General features: G+C 42.1%; 1 protein-coding gene across 1 annotated transcript; it reads left to right on the top strand.

Moving 5' to 3' along the window:
- Positions 1-446: 446 nt before the first annotated feature.
- On the top strand, positions 447-2,229 carry LOC147902074 (uncharacterized). The gene has a single exon (XM_087375090.1). It carries the CDS (start codon positions 466-468, stop codon positions 2,218-2,220), a length of 1,755 nt encoding a protein of 584 aa, XP_087231216.1. The 5' UTR covers positions 447-465; the 3' UTR covers positions 2,221-2,229.
- Positions 2,230-22,445: the final 20,216 nt, after the last annotated feature.

The following is a 22,445-nucleotide window of genomic DNA, read 5'->3' as shown; positions in this document are numbered from 1 at the left end:
AGGTTGTTCACCCAAAACATTTTTAATACAAAAACCTTCAACTTCAAGATTTTGGAGGTTTTTTCACCAAAATATAATTAAAATGGGCTCAAACTTACAACTTCAAAAAACCTTATCCCCCAAAATTTTAAGGATTTTTTCTGAATTTAACAATTCACCTGACATTAAACCTCGGTTTGTGGTGAACACTGGGCCACCGTCTGACCGACTCGATTGCACACAACGGCGGACTCCTTCATCACCACACTAAAGTCACTAGGGAGAGCTGGTGACCGATTGGTGTGAACATCCGTCAAAGCCTGTGTGTGTGTGTGAGAGAGAGAGAGAAATATGTTTCTAGAATGAAATGTGGAAGGTTGCTTTTAAGGGGGGTTGCACGTGTGGAGATGCACGTGTGGAGAGGCTGTAATCTCTGTTCTTCTTCGTTTTAAGTTTTCTTTCTTCTTTCTTTTTTGTTTGTTGGCTATGGCGGATGAGCAGCTCCACCTCCCAGCTATGGCGATGGAGCAGCCCCTCGTCCTCCCAGCTATGGCGATGGACCTCGTCCTCCTCGACCGTAACCTCGTCTCCCACATCGTCTCCCTCCTCTCCTCCCCCCTCCATCGCCTCTCTGCCTCCCTCGTCTCTCGCCTCTGGAACGACTCCGTCCTCTCCACCTGCCCTCGCCTCTCTTTGCGATCAAGCTCCCTCCTTCCTCGCCTCGCCCCCCGCTTCTCCCACATCCTCTCCCTCGACCTCCGCCCTTGCTGCGACCTCCTCCTCGACCACGACCTCCGCTTCGCCTCTTCCTCTTTCACCCGCCTCGAAACGCTCTCCCTCGGCCATCCCGACTTGCCCCAGAAGCTCGTCTCGGATGAGGGCTTAGCTTCCTTTCGTCCTCTTCAGCACGTTCATCTGTCTTCTCTACCCAATCTCACCAGCGAGGGGATCTCCCTTCTTGCCCGGCGATGCCCTCTTCTGCGTTCGCTGTCGCTAGAGGATTGCACCCGTCTCACCGACGCGGCGCTGCAATCCGTTTCCCGATGTCAGATCCTTGAGGAGCTCACTCTCAAAGGAGATTCTCAGTTCACTTCGGAGGGTCTCTCTACGATCGGCCTTCAATGTCCCAGCTTGATGAAGATTAGTTTCGACTTCCCTCTATTGGAATTACGTTACGCCCTCAAATCCTTTGCAAGTTCTTGCCCAAACCTCCAAGAGATCTCTTTGAAAGTCCAGAGTGTAGATTACGATGATCTCGTCAAATGTACATCCTTGACCTGCCTACGGGTTGAAACGGAGCACAGGGTGTCTTCTGATGAAGCGGTCTTGAAGGTGGCAGAAGCCAACAAGAACCTTAGAGAGCTGGTATTCATCAGCCATACTGCACCTCTAAGCGATGCCTCAGTTGTGAGGGTTGTTCAGAACTGCCACAGCTTGGAGAAGCTGCATCTGGACGGTTCGAGTCTGACGGAAACGGCAGTGCTGTCTTTGATGGAATGTAGGACATTGAAGTCGCTCGCTCTCCATCATTTGAGGAGTACCGGACGCGGGTTACAAGAGTCGGGTTTAGGCCGAGTGGATCTGAATGAGCTTTCGTTGAGATTCGCATGTGAAATACGAGATTTGGAACTTGAGACCTTGTTGCAGGGCAGTAGGAGGCTTGAGATTTTAGATTTACAATGCTGCCATGGGCTATCACGTATTGGTTTCTCTGCCATTTCTTGTTGTAGCAATCTGCAATCGTTGGACTTGAGTTTTACTGAAGTTGATGATCTCAGTCTGAGCACTATAGCGGATGTCATCACATCGTTAAAACAGCTTAGCTTGGTAAAATGCGACTCAATCCTTGATATTGGGGTCATCTCTCGATTTACTGGACTTGAATCTCTGAATTTGGATCAGTGCCCTTTTGTGAACGACGAATCGCTTGATCATATTGCAGTTGCCTGCAAGCAGCTGGCCGATCTCAGTTTAGCATTCACGCAGACAACCGACAAGGGTCTATTCTATCTTGCATCTTGTAGGCAGCTTCGCAACCTGAGGGTACCATACTGCACAAGCTTGCAAGGACCTGGATTGATAGCAATTGCCAATGCATGTAAGAGGCTTCAGTATGTGGTGATAAGCGACCGCTTTAGGGGCTCCAGGACACTGGAGGAGTTGAGCAAGCAATGCTGTATGGTACGTCTGGAAACTGATGATATGGCTTTGGTACCCCTTGGACTCAACTTGCTCATGTAGTTTTCTCAATCCGTTTTATGGAATCGTTGTTGCTGCAACCTTTGGGCTTGAATCGACCTTATGACAGAGAAAAGCTAATCTGGTCTTGAAAATTTTAAGGTTCTTGATGATATCGCAACAAACATTTTCAGTTCGTTATCTAGGTAACATTCCTCGTTAGGTTTCTTAATTTACAATTCAGTATCCTTATTGTATCTCTCATTAATAGAGTAGCAGCACTGGCTAGGGACGCTGTATTTTTGAGTGGGAGTCAAGAAACCACGAGAAATTAATTATTCAAGAGCCCTGCCGTCAATGGAGCAAAAACTCTGTTCGTGTACTTGCAAGTAGTCCACCTTTCTGTGTGCCAATTTTATGCTCTCGAGGCTGCTGTGCCTCTGTGTGGATTATCGAGTGCCAGCTACTCTCAATCAGCTACACTCGATCTTCTTGGATGCGATATTGGGAATCCCAATGGTGTACCTAGAGGCAGTTTGCAGAGAGAGAGAGAGAGAGAGAGAGAGAGTCTTTAGAAAAGGCACTCAAATCTAGGAAAGAAAAACTGCTTGATGAGCATGTTCAGGGAGAGTCTCTAAAGAAAAGGGCAAAAGAAAAAGAACTCAAATCTATGAAAGAAAAACCGCTTGATGAGCATGCTCTCATTACTCCTAAGACTCTACTCCCATGATTTGATGATGATGGTAGCTACAAGGGATCAATATTGTGAGAAAACATGGAATAGAGCCAGTGTCACCACCTGGATGCATCGGGTACGGGGTCCCACACCCCGTTCCATAGCCATGCAGAGCATCTCCCACATCCAACAACAAGGTGTGAGAGAGGAGAAGAAGAAGAAGAAGAAGAGAGAGAGAGAAAGGGGGAGAAAAAAGCGGATATTCAAATCGGGAGACCCAATCAAATAAATCGATTTCATTTTCCAAAAATACTTATTTTTCTCTTCTGAAATAAATCATCGTCAGTATAGCCTACCGCCACTGCAGGGCAAAAAGCCGGGGGGATAATGGGAGAGGGGCTCATTATGTTGATCCACTCGAGTCAATTTTGCATATGGGATTTTGCCCTTTTAATCTTTCACGGGTCAACTGCGCGTCAAGGGGCTCCAATACCCCTCTAATACATTCTTATTACCAAGGTACCACGAGGGGTGTTAGGATCAGACACAAGGTCCCATAATTTCCAACAAATAGCTGGTGTGTGCAAATTGGGCTGTGGTGATTGGAACCAGTACTGGCATTCCACTACGTGAGGCGAAATTCGAATCGATGGCGTCACAGAAATAGCGCGGTCTGTATCGACATCTATCGACTAACAGGACGATTATTATGTAGTGATTAGGCACTCCAGAGTATTCGCATAGATTCATAGAGGTTCTCTAGGTTGTATGCCACTCGCAACGGGCGATCCTGTTTGCCTTGAGCATCCTTAGCCCTATCTAGCTCTCGACTATACATCTGATAGCGTGTGAGAAAGCAGTCACTCAGCCCCTTTGAGTCCTTCGTGCCTTGTGTTTTCTTGATTGCTTGTTCGTCTTTCAGCCTCCTTGCTCTCGCGCTCTACACTTGCATTCGCATCTCCACTTCAATGGTTATAGGTTTACGAATGCTTCTCACATAAAACTACCCCATTAGCCTCTGCCAATCTGTCTAGTTTGCACAACTTAGTGCTTCCCTTTCATCACAAGTATAACCGCATCCGCCTTCGTGGCCCTCGACCCCATCCCCGTCCTGAACGCCCGTATCTTGCTCGTCTAGAACGCCAGGCTAACTATAGCCTTTGGAAATGGAAGATAAGAATGGTCCTCGAGGAGAACGACCTCTGGAGGGTAGTTACTGGAGAATAAACCATGCCCATCGTCACCGCTAATCCTGCTCACGAGGGAGGTAGCACCTCTTCTCACGTTGACAATTGAAGCATCAACTGCTCCAGTGCAAGCCCAAACTGGCCAATCGCAGCTACACCACCTCCTCCCACGGCTTCAGCTCTTTTGATCCTCTGATCATGGCTCTAGAGGGGCGCGGCGATGAAGTGACAGTTCCCTTCATCAGTAATCGTCTTCTTCAAGACGGAGCACGGTGCAAGTGTTCAGCTACTCCTGACGAGCACGCTCTGCTGGGCGGTCTAGCAATTCTGACCAAGAGGACCTCATCCTGATTCAGGCAAGCAATACTCTTTTCACCATTCTGGAATGGAACGTCCATTTGCTCCCGGACTCGATCCCAAGCCCAAGTCTGACCCGTATGTACCAAAGATCTCAAATTGCGCGATCAGATCCGAGTGCATTTAGGAGGCACCAAAAGCTCCTGTGGCCTTGATTCAGTCTAACACGGTGGAGTTTGGGAATGCTGATATTGTTGACACAAATTGGAATTTGGTACTTAAGACTCTGGGGCGAGTTGCCAGATGAGCTTTGACCAATGCTTCTTTTCTTCGTACAAGACCCTTCCAAGCAGGAGATAACGGGTCCATCAATGCCATTCGGATTAAATCCATCAACCTTCCTTGTCATCCTACTTCAACATGTATCCACTTGCTTGGTACTATTTCTTTTTGTTTTTCAATAGTATGCTTATTAAGAAATGAAATGTTTTCCTACTGTACAGTTTTGGACAATGGGGACTAGGTCTAGTATTGTTCAGTTCTGGACAATGGGGACTAGGTCTCGCATTTGAGAGTGGACCCTCTTGCTTGGGGTTATGGGCATTAGTGACCCACAAGAGTGATGGCTTCTCTTTGAGAGGGACATCTGAAACCACACCCCACCTGAGTACCTAAACATGGGACCAATCAAATGCACAGATTGCATACTGACCTAGGAACCATTCAAGAGAATGTTCCCTGAGCTTTGGGTGTGGGCTTGGCAGCATGCCAAGAGTAGTGGAGATATAAGATAAGACGACAAACAAATGAGCCCAGTATGGCTCAATTATGACGTTAGAGTACGTCAATAGATAGTCCAAGCTGTTAGAAACCCGTGGGTGTGATCAGAATTGAATTTTGACAACTTTGAAATTTTAGGGTTTTTGGGAGTGACACGTGGAATCTGAGTTGGCAGGTCAGTCCACTTGTCCCACACATGTGGCAGCATGCATGGCAAGTGGTAGGGCATGCAGGCCAAGTGTCTGGCCCGAAATTCGGGGCAGGTTGTGGGCTGTCCTCTTTGGGACTGCAGCCCACCAAAAATCTTGGACAAGTGTCCACCTTCCACTGTAAGCCTGGGGGGGGGCTGAGCCTATAAAAGAAGGCCTCTTCGCTTCATTCCCTACATAAAAAATTTGTCACTTTTCTTCTCTCCCCTTTTGGTTGATGCAACAGAACCTCTCCAGCTCCTTGGGTGCAGCTAGCTTTTGCCCAAGCCATTCTCTCACCTTAGTAGCACATTCTCTCTCTACAATAGCACATTCTCTCTCTACAGTTCCAGCCCCTCTTCTCTAGAAATATGCCCCCTCTCCGCTCTTCTGGAACAGCAGCAGCATCCTCTCTCCTTCTCCTAGCCTGAAGGAGCTACATCCCCTTTCTCTCTCCTGTTGGAGTTTCTCTCTACTGTAAAATTTCTCTCTCTACTGTTCCAGCCCATTCCCCTTGTAGAAATCTGCCTTTCTATGCACCTCTGGAACATATATATGTATGTATGTATGTATTCTTTTCTAATGTATAATAAATCTATAGGGTCTAAACATCCAACCCAATCCTAATAGCCTTGAATATTCACCTCTACACCATATATCATGGTGTCCCAAACCTTTTTATCACTGCCCTTTGCAGCAATTCCTCTCTTACATCCCCTCCCTTGGGATCAGCATTGGCACACTCTCTCTACAGCTATCACTCCATAAAGTCTCTCTCTCTCTAGCCTACGGGTTGTTTTTCTAAGCTGTTCTCATTCCAATCCCATTTCCACACTCTCCTCACCCTAGGTAGCTTCAGCCCTCAGAGGCATCAAGGACTTCATCTACAAAAGGGTCAAGTCACAAAGGGAGCATGTATTGTCAAGTTTATCTCGTTACAGCACTATTTCATGTTTCTACTATCTTTCTAGAAACTAGTGCTTGCCTCTAATGTTGGATGTAAGTGGTGATTGTTGTCCTTTTTGTTGTCTACCTTGTACATATGCTCTTGAGTCTTGTATCTAGGTCCTAGGTTTTCATTGAGTTCATCAGTTTGGAAGGTGCATTGCACCTTGGTCTTGTATCTCCATTTTCAAGAATAAAGTGAGCCTGGATAAGGGGGGGGGCCCGTCTTGGCCCCTCAATCATATTGCAATTTCCAATGATGTCACTTTGTGTTTAAGCAGTATAGGTCTTCATTCCAGCTTAATTGCAATCTCTTAAGTTCAAGTATATGTGTTTGGCAACTCACAATCATTTCATTCAAACGCCTCTGCAAAATCCGTTGTTTGAATTGGTAGAAAGCACCGAGTAGTTTACATTCCTACCAGTAACCGCGGCGACATCCATAGCGTCCTCCACGTTCACCAATTGGCTAAGAATCTCATGTTTGTAGGTGTCCTCGATACCCGTGGCTTTGAAATTTGTTTCCATGGAGGTCAATGCACTCATTGATCAAGGCAGACTTTAGCGCACATGCTTTGTTTGCCTCTATCGTCTCAATGCCACTACCGCCTATCCCCATGCACTCGTTGCTGTCAAGGCTCATCATGACGTCCTTTGGCATCGCCGCTTCGGTCACATTAGAGGACCTCCCCAGGTTGGTTCTACTGCTGCAATCCTAGCAGGTCGTTGCCCAGCTAGCATTTTCAGAAGTGCAGTCGCCTGAAGGTTTGAAGGTCTTCTTAATGCAGGTTGCAGGCTCATAGCCATCCCATAGCCAGTAGACTTTTTGGGCCAATGAGGAGCTTTGGACAGTGCAAGGCTGAGCCAGAATCCTGAAATTCCAGAATGTTAGTTAGAGCTACAATGCTAGCCTAGCATTTGCACCCAGCCCTAGCCCTCCATGGGGTTGTGAGACTTGCCTGCTAGTGGGACTGAGATAGCCTAAGTTCAAGGTTACAACAATACATAAGGTATGTGAAGCTTGTCAATTTGGAAAACAGGCAAGGAAACCATTTCCTACACATGTTCAAGAGAGTAAGAGGCCATTGGAATTAATCCACTCTGATGTGTGGACTACTAAAGCTGCATCTATTGGAGGCTATCATTATTTTGTCACTTTTATTGATGACTACAGTAGAAAAGTTTAGGTGTATTTTATTGAAAAGAAAAGTGTTTGGGCATTTCAAAGCTTTTAAAGCTATGGTTGAAAAGAAACAGGTTGAGTGTACGGTATGAGTGTGTAGCAAATTTTATCAGATAAAAGGAGATTATTGTGTTACTAACATACGAGAGAGGGGGGGTTTGGAGGTTGGAAGGGGGGTTTGTTCATGGTAACCCTGAGACAAGGGGTGTGTGTGTGTGGCCCACCCCCAATGCAAAGGGTAAGACCACATGGTGGGAAGTAGGTCCACCATGTGGAAATTACTCCGCACCTAAATGTGTCAAAAAATGGATCTATATGATAAGTGTCAAAAGTGATTTAAAAGTGATGCCATTAGTAGATGCCTAACCCAATTTCACAATAGGGTGGAATTAAATTTTTGCACATAAAAAGTAATAATTAGTAATCAAAGGAAAGGGAATTACAACATTATCCAATGATAGAGATTTATCACATGCCTGAAATTGTCCTATGACTACAAATTAATTATACGGTACTATCTGGACTAAAGGCTATTTGGGAGATCATGTGTGTTTAGATTTAATAATCCCATGAATAAATGAACCATACAATTAATTTGATCATTTGGATAATTATTAGAAATGGATTGTGAAATATTTGAGAAAACTAAATTGAAGAAAATGTCACATTAGGAAAGAAGGGAACTCATTTTGGGGCCCTCTAAGAAATTCACTATTTACTTATTTTTGTTGCACTCAAAATAGACAAAAATGCTCGGAATGGGGGATTTGCACAAAAACGCGATTTGGCCTAGACAATTGCACAAAAATGCCAGTGCATCCGGAGCAAGCCAAATTCCCCAAATCGACCCTGGAGACACCAAAAGCCAACGCCCAGAGGCTCAGAAAAGGACAAAAATGCCCAAAATGGCAAATTTGCACAAAAACGCGATCTGGCCAGATCGCGTTTTTGTGCAAATTTGCCATTTTGGGCATTTTTGTCCTTTTCTGAGCCTCTGGGCGTTGGCTTTTGGTGTCTCCAGGGTCGATTTGGGGAATTTGGCTCGCTCCAATCGCGCTGGCGATGTCAAAATCATTAAATACTGCACATAAAATCATCTTTTGAAGATCATGTATGTCAGACATAATAAAAGAAAAAGATTTTGAATATGACTTATTTTATATTTTTACATGGTTTTTGGTATTTTTCAACGTTACTTTGGACCTCTTTTGATTGGTTGAGAGCCTATTTTTCTAAACCCTAAAAGGTCCCAAAATGAGCTCCCTTTTTTAATAATGACTATATTGCAACTATAAAATTAGTAGGGTCCCTCGCTAGAGGTGTCATAACTCTACCACCATTGGCCACAGGATGAGAAACTACGAATGGTAGATAAGATCTTTTTCTTTATATTGAGTTTGCAAAATTGGTACAAAAGTGTCAAGTTTGTCGGTAGTCTAGGCTCCGCGGTCAAGGTCAACTTACCTGTCACCATCCAAATAAACCATATTTTAGAATAATATAGCTTGATTTGGCTAGATAGGTAATGCCTTTGCTCCATGGCTTGTTATTGCTTTACCTAATACGAACAAGCACAACCTTCCAGATTCTAAGGTATTATATAAAAGTGATTGTGCATTAGATATAAAATAAGGGTGTTGTTCCACACCCATTAAGAAAAATAAAAATTAAAATAACACCAAGGGATTCTCCACCTCTTATATGTGGAAATATTTAAACAAGGTGAATTACATTCAATAGGCCTGCCGTATTTAATTTATGTTTGTATATAGAATTGAATGGTCAAGACCAGTATATAAAGTTTGTGCCATATGTCTTGTTATGGTCCATGTTTTTCCATAGGTGGTCAATTGTGGAACCATAAATAGTTGTTGGTTCTTGTATTAATTGTATGAAATTGCTTTTAGTCATGAATTTTTGGACTTGTGATGAAATTGATGAGTTGTCATAATGAATATTGAAGTCTCCTAAGATTGTAGTTGGAAAATGTTGTTTTAATTTCAAGATAATATTTTTCAAGATATTAATGAGTGTTGATTATGGTGAGGAAGGGTGTTTATAAACATTAATGATTGCAAAACTTGAATCTTCAAATGTTTTGAAGATTTTCAACAAACACTCGCACCTTGTTTTTGTAATATATTCATGCATTTGCAATTGTATATTACTTTTATAACATGTTGCAATTCCAACTCCATTGTTATTTTGCAAAGTTGTGAAATTCTCGAGAAAAGTGATTCATTATTTTGGCAATGAAGTTCTTGGAGGCATAAGATTAAGGCACTCATTAGGCTTTTGCCAGCAACAATGTCTTAATAGTGCGAAGATAATGCTCTAGTATTCAAAGATTGTAATGTCATTTGTGTGGGTTTCTTTAAAGAGTGGTTAATTTGTTGTGGAATCCATTTTTGAAGCAATCTCAAGAGTTCTATCTCTTTTACAATGTTCTTATCTATTTTGATGTGCTTAGGCTTAAGTGGATTGATGATAAATAGATTTTTTGGGTCGCGAACACGTGAAATTGCTGTGTATGTTCTTCCATGTGCCTTGATGAAGGAAGGATCAAATGCAAGATAGTCCATTGATAGTCCTTGTGAATGGTGAATTGTCCTTGTTGCGGCTGGTTGTAGTGGAAATTACCGTCTAGTAATAGTATTTAAATGTTTTTTTCCAATTTGAAATTCTCTGGTAATTTGGAATATTAGTGTCCATTGTGGGGTCGGTGTAGAGGTTTTTGTTGTTGAACCGTGTTTTTCTCCCAATGTTAATATTATTAAATTGTATCCAAATGATGTGTGGATCTTGGTCGGTGCAGGATTGTTTGAATATTCCATCCGCACCATTCACCAAACCATCACCAATGTCCAAATTTCTTGAACAAATTTCTATTATCATTCCAAGTTTTCGGTTCAATATTTGGTGCAATCTAGAAGTGTTCTTTGGAAATGTAGGAATGCTTACGGTTTTGCTACATGTTTTGTGTCTTTTGTCAATTGCTTTGAAGATGTGTGGATTCTCCTTCAGTAATGAGAAGATTTCTTCATTGTGTGCATCTCTTGAAGCGTTTATGTAGAATAAGTAGGGAATATTTTGTTTTTGTAGAGGTTGAGGAAAGTACCTATTGTTGAGATATGAGATGTCTTCAAGAGAGTGTTCTCCAATTTTAATGCGATTTAGTATGTCTATGTATGTATTATCGTTTTGCCACATTGGCTTCGTTAATTCATAGAGAAGGATATTTTCAGTCCAAAATGATGACATTGATCTTGTGTTTGACGATTGATCCATGAATATCCATGAGTCTTTTGTTGGGCTTGCTTGGCACAAATCTCCATGAAGAATAACATCAATTCCTCCAAAAGGTTGTAGGTAATTGTGTTTTATCTCGCGAAGGCACATATCTACAGCCACAAGTGTATTGTGTCCAATCAATGAAACCTCATCGAGCACTACAAGCTCTACGTCTTTGTATAGTTGAGATAGTTCTTGTAATTTTTCGGTCGAGAGGCTTATGTAATGAGATGCCATTAGTGGTAAATGAAGGGCAGAATGGATGGTTGTGCCTCCGATGTTGAAAGCTGCATTGCCTGTATAGGCAAGCAACAACACTTTTGGAAGCTCAATGTTTGTTGATTGATTGTGTGAGTAGTGGCATAAAAGAGCTTAGACTATTAGTAGTAGCGTGAATGTTTTGCCTATTCTTGCATTTCCTGTCAAAAATAGACGATGTCGCTTTTGCGAATGACATCTTTTTTTAAGCATGATGTCGTGGAGAAGCAAATGTTGTTCATTGTTTAGTAATCTTGAATTGTAGTAATATTCGTGGTTTGGTAACATATTATATTTTGGCAAAGACCTATCTGAATGTTGATTTGGTTTTACAGTTTTGGACATTTCAATTCCAATGTCGTATGTGTCGATGTTTTTGAATGTGTGCATTGATGTTGAAGATAATGTTGTTGATGTATTGCTTGAGGTTGTGGAAAACTTTGGAATGAGCTTGATAAACTTCTCTTCATTTTGGTTGATGATGTGTTTGTTGTTTGAAACATGTCATGCCATGTTTCATTACTTTCATAAGCGCAAGTTCAATATTGTGATCTGGGAAAAATAGGATACATTTTTCTCTAAAGTGATTTTTAGGATCATTGTGAAGGCTATAGTTGTTGAAGCGTATGATTTATTAATATCAGTATTTCCTCCCCATAACTTTGACATTGCTGGGTTGAAGTTATTTGTGTAAATGTCTTTGTGTAAATGTCAATTCCATATCTGGAAGAATTTTGTACCCACAATAGTCCATGATCATGTTGGCTGCCTCTGTTTTGGAACTCTGTTACAAAGAAGAAGTCGTTTACTTTTCCTAGTATTGTGTCATATTTTTTTAATAAAGTTTTAAAAGCTTGAAATTTGTGCACGTAGTATTGTGCAGTTGTGATTGGATCTGATCTTATTAAATTAGGTATTTCTATGTTGGAGTTTGAATTTGTGGATTCTTGTGATGGAGATAGTTTTCTTAAACATTATAGAAGTGGCTTCCAAAGTTTCTCTGTAGCGGGTTATAAAGAAACATGGTGGGCCTAATTGGCTTAACATTGCAAATACATTTTTTTAAAGATGGTGCTTGTAATAAATCAAAATTTGTAGATGTGTGAAGTCACGAAATCCAATATTTGACTAAAGAAGCTTTTCAATGTTAGTATCCAAGAGAGCATCTTTGCCTTGTAATGTTCTACCCTTTGTTTGTGCTTTTCGCATTTGAACCCAAGATGAAGAAAGAATTTGTTGTACTACTATTTTCATTGTTTTAAAGAAGAGGTTGTCTATGGACATTGCAAATCGACGATCTAAATAACATAGTTTCTTTTTTGTCCAAAGAAAAGTTTGGGGTATGCTAATTCTTCACAATATTTGTCTTTAAAAATACTTAGGGGAGAAAAGCCTTTGGAAGGAGCAACCACAATAGGTTCATCTTTGAAATCCACGACTTGTTAGCTTGCATATATGCCATGAACAAGAGTATCGGTTGCATAATCATCTTTGTCAATTTGCATGTGCTCTTCAATATTTTGTTTCGATGGTTCTTGTTGTTGAATATTTTTAATATGACTTTCCTAAAGAGGATTTACTATCACATCATTTTCTTTATAGAGTGGCGTGTCTAATAGTTCACTTAATGCAATCATAGTCAATGTTGGACGTACTATACCACTCATGTAGCTATGTTTCTATGATAACTTCCATTCTATTTGTTGCAGCCACTGTGTCATTCTCTCCTATGAACCTTGGTAATAATTTTTGGGCTCTATCAACATCAGCAAACACATTCACAACACTTTCATGTAGACCATATTGTCCCTCGTACGAAAGCTCGCGTATTTGTGCAAATGGTATTCGAATGGAAACTAAATGTGCTTTAGTAATGGCATCTTGTTTTTGATGACATCTCTGTTACAAATAGAACATAAGCAGTTATTTGAGATTTTATTTGTTGATAATGTAAAACAATTGCTTTGTAAAAATATTGCTTTTTGGCCTTTGAGCTTTTTCAACTTTGAAAAAAATTTGAGTGATCCACAACAAATACATGCAAATGATGGAGTATCAGATATTTTCTTCCAATATTGATCTTGATATGTATTTGCAGTTCTTTTTCTTGTTCTTGTAGAATTTAGTTTTGGAGCTGGTTGATCTTTCTTGAGTAAGTTTGATGGATCTAAATTTCCATTTGGATGAAGAACATTCTTTTGCATTTTGTATATTTTGTTTAGAACTCCTTGCATTAAATAAGATGTTTGTTCAAATGTTTGCAAAAACAATGTAGCTACTTCTTTTGTTGAGAGATAGGGATTTTGCAACAATTTATGTTGTAGTTTATTTACATCTTTGTCATTTCATATTTTGTACGTTTCTTTATTTTCCAAACAAATTAGTGGAGTTATTGTATAAATATTACTTGATTGATCTAATAACAAAGTATGTCTACTATTTCGTTTGCTAGATCCTATTGAGAATTTATTTTCGATATTAACTCCATTATAAAATAGCAAAGCAAACGATGTACCAAACATAATGTTGAATCTTTTAAGAATATCAATAATCATTGCAATTGAAGTGGAAGATGTTTGGACTAAATTTTGTATTTCATCTATTTTTAACAATGACTACTTGCACATTGTTTGAAAGATATACCATGGACCACCTAAATTGTGAAAATTTGAAATAATGTTCTCAAACAAAGTTGTGAATATTTGCTCATAGGTAATGTCATGGATAAATTTGACCAAGGTAAAAGGCATAAATATATGTGTGTGCTTGTATGTGTGGCAATAGGATAATAAAATATGGTGTGCATAGGGCCCAGGGTTGAGGTGGCAGGGCATGACCATGTGCCACCCTTCCACATAAAAGGACCCATAAGGTGTGTTGTACATAATCCATGGTAGTTATATTATAAAATGTTAAGGTGGCATGGTTCCTCCATGTGCCACCCCTCCACCTAGCGGTCCCATGCCTGCATTTAGTGAGACATGGACCAAGGACCATGGGAGAAGTAATATAAAATAGGTGGAGATGGATATTATATTGGATTATGCCCTCCATGTAGGATAGGCCCATGTGGGGGGGGGGGTGTAGAAAGTCCAAGAATGCAAGTTAAATAATGGAAAAGTAGGATGAGGTGGCAAGATTCCTTGTGCCAACCCTCGCCTTGTCCTCCTAAATGTTTGAACGTATTATAAAATTGGGAAGAGACCAAGAGAGTATCTTAGACTTGGGATATGGGGGTTGATTTATGTGGAAAAATGAGGCAAAGGGTTGTGGCACACAATTGAGAGTGGGTAATCGCCTAGCCCACATGGGAGACTTTTCCACACACACCATGCATGTGGGAGGATGCATTTATAAGGAGAGACCTCCCCTCTTGGCTATAAAAGGAGGGGGCTATTCCTTGATAGGACACATTCATTCTTGTAAAGCCACCTAGCTAGTACTTTGATCCCCCCCCCCCATCCTTTCTTTCAAATAACCTCTCTGAATCCTTTTTCCCCACCTATTGTAATGCTTCTTCCCTCACGTTCCCTTTTCCTCTATGGCCCTTGAGCATTGCCATGCCTCGCATCTAGCATCATGCCTTAAATTCTTTTCTAGTTAATAGAATTGGTGTGGCTGCTGGGATTGAAATCTCCACGGCTTGTGGCATAAAATTCGTTACTCCTACAACTGGGTGTAGTTCAGCAGCACCTTCTGTGTGCGATTCTCTGCTTCTGCACCTCCAATCTGCGTGTCTTCTGCTCGTAGTTCTCCGTCTCTACGATTGCAGAACTTCTCAGTCTCTGCGCCTTTGGCCTGCAATCCTTGCACATCTTCTGGATTATTGCACATTTTCTATGTGACACCACGCGTCTTTTGGTTAACTGCGTCTGCAAAAATGGCTTCTGTGCATCGCCATGCAAAATTGCTCCTACACATTTGCAAAATTGCTCCTCTTGTTGTAAAAAGCAAAAGTACTTCATTTCATGTGCTCTATTCATATTTGACACTAGATTGTAGATTTTGAACTTTTCAAGTTCACTCCTTAGACGCACGCCACACAAGAAGGGTGGATATTTATGTCACTTCTCGATGAGTTCAAGGATTTGGTGCTTGGTCCTCTGCTCATTACGGCTACCAATTGGTGAGATCTCTTTCTTGATCTTCATGTCGATCTTCTACAACTGATTGTACAATGCATGGTTCAAGGAGACGACGGGTGGGATGATACACCATGGATGATTCAAGGTGAAGAACTAGTGATACACTAGGAGGACTTTGATTTCGATTCTACTCATTGTGCGGTGATCGAGCTACTTGCTGCATCAAAGGTAATTTAAAGGAAGACATTCTTCGAAGGGTGGGATGCTCCCCAAGCTTGGGGGAAGATTTGGTGCCTCGGCTTATTAATTCATGTGGATAAGCTCGTCTTGAATTATTTCTTCTCGATCTCACTACAAAGGTTTCTAGGGCTCGGCTATGGTTGGTAATGTTTTGACCAAGGAATCCCTTTGTACCTAATCAACCTTTTGTGCCTCATTTTGAGCTTCAAGTGTTGTAATTCTTTTCGATCTAAAGATAAACTATCAACAAAGGATTGCAAGTTTATTTAGTGCTGAACGTCTTGCTTAAGTATTGAATTCTCCCCACCCTCTCCTTCTACCTATCTTGGACTACCGAGAAACTTGGGATGTCTAGATTTTAGTCTTGGTGTGATGACATCTTGGCTCCTCCAATTTGATGGCGCATACAAACCTTCGACCAAGGCTGCTGGTGTGGGTGTGAAGCTCACTTCACCAGGGGGTGAGCTGTATTGTTATAGCAAGTCTATACCAGCAAGTACTTGTAACCAAGCTGAGTACTCGACACTCATTTTTGGGCTACAAAAGGCACAAGAACATCACATCAAGCAACTTGAGGTGCAAGGAGATTCCCAACTCGTGTGTGAACAAGTTAGTGGAAGGTGGAAGGGGTGGAGCGAAGGCTTGGTTCCACGACATCAACAAGCATTGGAACTTTGCCAACAATTTGAAGAGAGAAAAATTCAGCATATCCCTTGAGCTCAAAATATAGTTGCTGATTTCTTCACACGTGAAGCCTGTACTTCAATCATGCATTAAGCGAGTGGAAGCACTACCCCAACAAAGCCACAAGCCATGAATGAGCGTGATCATTTGTAAGGAATGCAAAGGTTGCAATCATCATGAAAGTAAGTGTTGGGTATATTTGATACGAGTTTACTGACTTCGAAAGATCATCAGAAAGGTCCTTAAGGACATTGCACAAAAGAAGGATGCCAAACCACACACCCCTTGAAGAAATAGCATGGCGACTACAAGAACTGGAAGAAGCCGAAGGTGATATGCAAGCTCTCCAATTGTTGACATTTGTCATGGCATTCTTGTTTGCCTTGATGAACAACCTCATGCAGTGCCACGTCTCTAACCCTCGCTTGTAAAGATGGATGCAATATCATGAGGGTTGGTCCTTTTAAGATTGTCTATGAGCTATTCTATGCTGAAGATTCTTCCCATATAATAAATCACAATACACCAGTCACACCCTACCCTGCCTATGTGTTGCCTATGTGTGCTTTGTAGATGCATCTTCACCTGATTTTCAGTTCAAGCTACCTCTTTCCATTGTTTGCCAATAGATAAGCCTCATTTCGTCTCTCTCTTTTCCATCTTCTAAGCATGGCTAACATTCCCGTGTTTTGTGGTCAGGTGGAAGAAAATCCAAATGAGTATCTTGTGGCCTTAAAGCGCCATTGTGTTTCTCTCAACTTTCTTATTGAAGATAGATGGCTGTTGGTTCTTCCCACATTTCTAGAGGGTTTGGCTCTAGTGTGGTATGAGAAGCAGGATGAAGACGTTCGCCAAAGTTGGCCGAGGTTGACAGCAGCTATGATCGAGTATTTTAGCAAAGAAGAGGAGCCGCAAAATGTGTACCTGTAGGTGGCAAACCTGAAGTAGTCAGAAGGTGAGACAACGCGTCGATATGTGGATCAAGAGGACATGCTCTTGGACTGTTTAATTGCGACGTTTAATTGCCATGCAAGAGGACAACATCAGATTTTGAGCTAGAATGACTCAGCATGTGCTGGGCTACCTCGTGGCAGGAGTAAGTGATGAATTGCGCCTCAAGCTTAAATGGGAGAATCTAGAAACCATGGTGCTAGCACATGAGATTGCTCAAAAGTTGGATAAAGTTCAATCAGACCCCGCTTCAAAGAAGATGATTGTCCCTCTGCAACCCCCTCAATTCTTGCAACAACAACCTAGGGGGTCTAACTCAGGGGCATACCTCCACCCCCCATCAGGGATGTATCCACCGCCTCCACCTCAAATGTATGGTCCTCCCTTAGATGCTTACCCTCAACAAGGAGTATATCCTCAACCTCTGCTTGGAAGATTTTCCTAGACTCGCCCACGAGCCCCCCTCCTTCCTACTCCCCCGGCCCCTCTTGCTAAAGAAATTGGAGTCAATGACCTAGCCAAGGCCTTGAATGATCTTCGGCTTGAGATGGTGGGCATCAGAAATCAAGCCAATCACCCTCCAAGAGAACGTGCCAATGTTGTGTGCTACGAGTGCCACTAGAAGGGTCATTATCACATGGGAATGTCCCAATATTCCAAGGGTGAATCTTCTAAGTGAATCAAGCAATGAGGATTCTAACATAGAGATCCTTGACCTCGGGAAAAGAAGTCGTACCACCTCGGACCCCTCTCCAAACCCTGGACCGGGCCACCCCAGGAAGGAGGTGTCCTTCTCAGAGCCCTCAAATGCTGAGATGGCAGACCCACCAATAGAGAAGACTAAAAGATCTCACAGGAGTAAGTGGTCGCCCTTGGATTTTCCCATTGGCTCGAGGCAAGAGGACTATTCGGTCATTCAGGACCTTGCTCATCGGTCTTTGAGCATCACTCTTCCTCAACTAATAGCATCAAGCCCTAAGGTGAGACGTGAGCTATAGCAAGGGCTCTCAACAAGGAGGAGCAAGAAAAAGGAAAAGGTACGAGAGGTTTCTTCTATCTCTGAAGAAATTTATTGACACCCGCATACAGTAGATGTCATCATAGATAATTGCCATGTGAAAAGTGTGTGTTGTGATGGGGGAGGTAGCAGATGGTCGTTGACTCGCCACCCTAGGAGTCATTAAGGATTTGCCCATCACTATCAATGGGTTAACCACCACCGTCAATTTCTATGTAGTGGACATTGAAGATACAGGCAAGAGTTACCCAACCGTACTTGGGAGACCATGGTTGAGAAAGAGTCATGCAGTCAGCTATTGGAAGACAATACACGTGTCTTTTGGTGCTTCTAAGGAGAAGATCCCGGTGCAACCAGGTGCCATTGAACCAGAAGAAGAAGAGGAGCAAGACAATGATACTCTCTCATCCTCGATGTCTGAATCAATGAAAGAATCAGATGGGGGGGAGGAGTTCTCAGAGGAGGAAGTTTACATGATGGGGGTGTCTCTGACCCCACCACCTGCAGAAAAGGTAACAGCTAGTCCTCAACAGCTTGAATCTATGCTTTCCCTAGACCTCACTCCAAGTGAGAAAGATGCGTTCCTAGAAATGTTCAAAGATTTCAATGAACTCTTTGCAACTAGCTACCACCACCTTCGCCATGTGATTGCCATAGAGCACAAGATAGAGCTGAAGCCTGATGCGAAGCATGTGGCTCAGAAGTATCGGAGATTAGAAGTATCGGAGAAACTTGTAGAAGTTGGGTTTACTATTCCGGTTCATAATACTGAATGGGTTTCACCAGTGGTGGTCACCCCAAAGAAAAACAAGTGGTGGGTCTGCGTCGATTATAAGAAACTCAATGCGGCCACCAAGAGGGACCATCATCCTCTGCCCTTTCAAGACCTCAATCTTGAGAAGGTAAGTGGTCATGAGATATATACTTTCTGTGATGGTTACTTGGGGTTTTATTAAATCATAATTGCTGAGGAGGATGTGCTTAAAACCACATTTGCCACACCTTGGGGGACGTTTGCATTCAAAGTAATGCCATTTGGCCTCACCAATGCTCCTGCTACCTTTCAAATGTTTATGCAGATGGTGTTTGCTCCTTATTTGGGGGTTTTCTTGGAGGTGTTTATAGATGATTTCTGTATATTCTCGGCACGTAAGGAGCACGCCATGAAGGTTAGGTTGGCCTTCCAAAGGATCAATGATGCGAATGGTAGCCTCAACCTTGATAAATGCACCATTGGAGCCACTCAAGGGAGGTTATTGGGGCATATTATCTCATCCAAGGGTGTCAAGCCTGACCTCGAGAAGGAGAAGCTATCCTCAAGCTCTCCCCGCCAATAACCAAACGTCAGGTATACTCATTTGTCAATCTAGCAGGATACTATTGCTGCTTCATTGATCAATACGCTGCTTTGATGTGACCCATGACTATGCTATTAAAAGATGGGGTTGATTTCTCTTGGGATGAGGATTGTAATCATGGGTTTGCACAAATCAAGAGTGCTTTGGCTTCACAACCCATTCTATGCAATCCTGATTGGTCAAAGACTTTCTATATCAATCTTGGGTTTGGTGAGCACACTCTGGCAAGTGTTCTTCTCTAGCAAGGGGAGGATCGATTCATGTATACCATTCGATTTGCTTCTCAACAATTGCTTGAAACTGAATGATGCTACTCTGAGGCTGATAAGCATGCCTTGTCTTTGGCATTTTGCATTGAGAAATTTAAGCAATATGTGGCTGGAAATTCCTTCATTATAATTTGTAGCAATGGTCTTGCAAAGCAGGTTCTTTAATCACCAAATCCCATGGGCTGGTTGGCCAAATGGTTGGCAGTTCTACAAGAATATGATTTTTCTTTCAAAATTGTAAAGGGGGGTTGTTCCAACTTGAAGAATGCTTTGATTGATTTAGGGGAGTGCCTCGATGTAACCCTTGTAGCGGCCATAGAAGTTGGGGATCCATTGGTGGTATCTATAGTTTTCTGACCGCTTTCTCCTTTCCTCCAGAAAGTACTAGCTATGAGAGAAAGAAAATCCATAGAGATTGTAGGTGCTACACTCTCTTTGATGGGGTGTTATACTATTAAGGCTTGAATGGGGTCCTAAGATGGGCCATTGATGCAAATGAAGTACCTAAGGTATTGAAGCATTATCATGATGGATTTTGTGGAGGCCACTATGCCGGTGACTATACAGCTAAGAAGATTTTACTATTGGCCGACTTTGTTCAAGGATGTCACTATGTATTCCAAAACTTGTGAACGTGATGTCCATCCATCCATTTTAGAAGTGGGGAATAGATTTTGTTGGGCACCTACCCATGACTGCCCACAAAAAGAAGTATCTTTTGGTAGCCACTCAGTGGGCTGAAGCTGTCACCCTTCCCACTGCAAATGGTAAGGTAGTTTCAAATTCTCAGTTTGTGTTCACTCTATGCTTTCCTTTCAGTTCACCAACATGGTATCAGAGCCGTATGTATGATCCTCCTTAAGCCCAAGTTAGGTGCCACATCATCATCTTCTTCCTCACCTCCATCTTCCACCTTCCCTTCCAAAGTCGATTTTGGAAGTGAGAGTTCTCTTCAAACTTGCATTCTTAGCATCTCATATTTTAGGAGAGTCTTCCCAAGGTTAGGACAAATCTGCAGAATGAGATATACAAGCTATCTCGCCATTTTTGGGGCGGCATTGTCTCAGGAAGTTGCGTCGACCTTCTTCCTGGTTCTCACTGTGGAGAGCAACATTATCTAATTCCTTCTAGAGGGAGTTGGGTGACATCACGACCTTGCTACTCATCAAGTCTGAGATCATTTGGAGTAACATTCAGGTAGATTTCATCAAAAAATAGTCCACGATTTTTCTACAATGCTAGGCATGTTTATCTTCTGCGTGATTCCTTTCTAAGGGTGAAGCTCTACATGTTTACCTTCCTCTTTAGTGCAAAACCTCTCTGAATTTTGACCTCTACATGATGAATTGGACCAGATTTCTGAGCTGCCTCTTTGGCCATGAAAGCTTGACTATGCAAGTCTAAGTTTGACTTTGGACAGTCAAAGTTTGACTGGTAGTTTGACTAAGATTTGTTTTCAGTCTGCTTTGCTCATTTTCTATCATCTACTTGGTCATCTTTTGCTTAGACATCTTGCATAAATGTTGCTCTGACTAATTGCCTTATGCTTTGACATTTACTTAAGTCACATAGAGAAATCCAAGTCAAAGTATTCAAGTAGTTGCTCTTTGAAGAATTATTTTTTATTGCTCATATTTCACTTGTAAGGCACTAGACATTGCCCTCGGGTAAGACCTTGCCATGGAAGCTAAGACCTTTTTTGAGAAGTTGGATGGAACTAATTTCCATACTTGGCCAACAAAAGCCAAGTTTATGCTTTTGAAAAAGAAGATATGGAATGGAAAGAAGTCTACAAAAGAAAAAGCTAATTGGTTGATCAAAGCCCAAAAGGAAGTAACTACAAAGCCAGAGACTGCCAATCTACTTTCACTTGATGTGCCTCCACAAGATGAGGCCTCCTAGGAAGATTATGCTTTTTGAATCATCTCCATATATCTCCAGATCTCCCTTTTTTTTATGTTGAGTCAAGGTACTCAGCCTGGATAGTCCTCCAAAATGAATGAAATAAACTATTGTGTTTTGTAAACACCTCTGGTCACCATATGATGTAGGCCATGTGTATGTGTTTTGCTCCATGGTACCTCCTGTAGACATTGTGTGCACGTACATGCAGGGGAGATAACCATTGGAAGGTCTTTTGTATCCCTTTTGTTTACTTCACACCCTTGGGAACCCCTTGCTAGCATGAGAACCTATCCATAGATTTATCCTTGACCACCATGAGATGGCATGAGAAACTATGAGATAGATGTATCCTTGACATAGCCTGAGGCATTCCCTTGAGGGGGGGTATGATGGGATATCTCAACGTGTATGCCCCAGGCACACCTTGGTTTCTATGTGTGTGTGATAGAGCACAGTTAGGTGCCCATAAGCACTGTTAGGTGGTGGTAGAAGCCACATAGGATGATTGAGAGAATCTAGGAGCAGATTGAGGAGATGATTGTGGAGCTTAGAGGTCATCAGTGATGTCAGTGATCATGTAAGAGGTGCCTATTTAAGGACCTCACCTTTCTTCATTCTATAAGCAAGAATTGTGAGTTTGTGTTCACTCCATGCTTTCCTTTCAGTTCACCAACAATATGGTGTGCATAGGGCCCAAGGTTGAGGTGGCAGGGCATGATCATGTGCCACCCTTCCACATAAGAGGACCCATAAGGTGTGTTGTACATAATCCATGGTAATTATATTATAAAATGTTAAGGTGGCATGGTTCCTCCATGTGCCACCCCTCCACCTGGGTGGTCCCATGCCTGCATTTAGTGAGACATGGACCAAGGACCATGGGAGAAGTAATATAACATAGGTGGAGATAGATATTATATTGGATTATTCCCTCCATGTAGGATAGGCCCATGTGGGGGGAGGTGTAAAAAGT

The sequence above is a fragment of the Dipteris shenzhenensis genome, chromosome 5 (assembly GCF_047967505.1).
Source record: "Dipteris shenzhenensis isolate YYH24624 ecotype China chromosome 5, Dip_SZ_1.0, whole genome shotgun sequence".
NCBI lineage: Eukaryota > Viridiplantae > Streptophyta > Polypodiopsida > Gleicheniales > Dipteridaceae > Dipteris > Dipteris shenzhenensis.
This window is presented reverse-complemented; position numbering and strand designations above follow the sequence as displayed.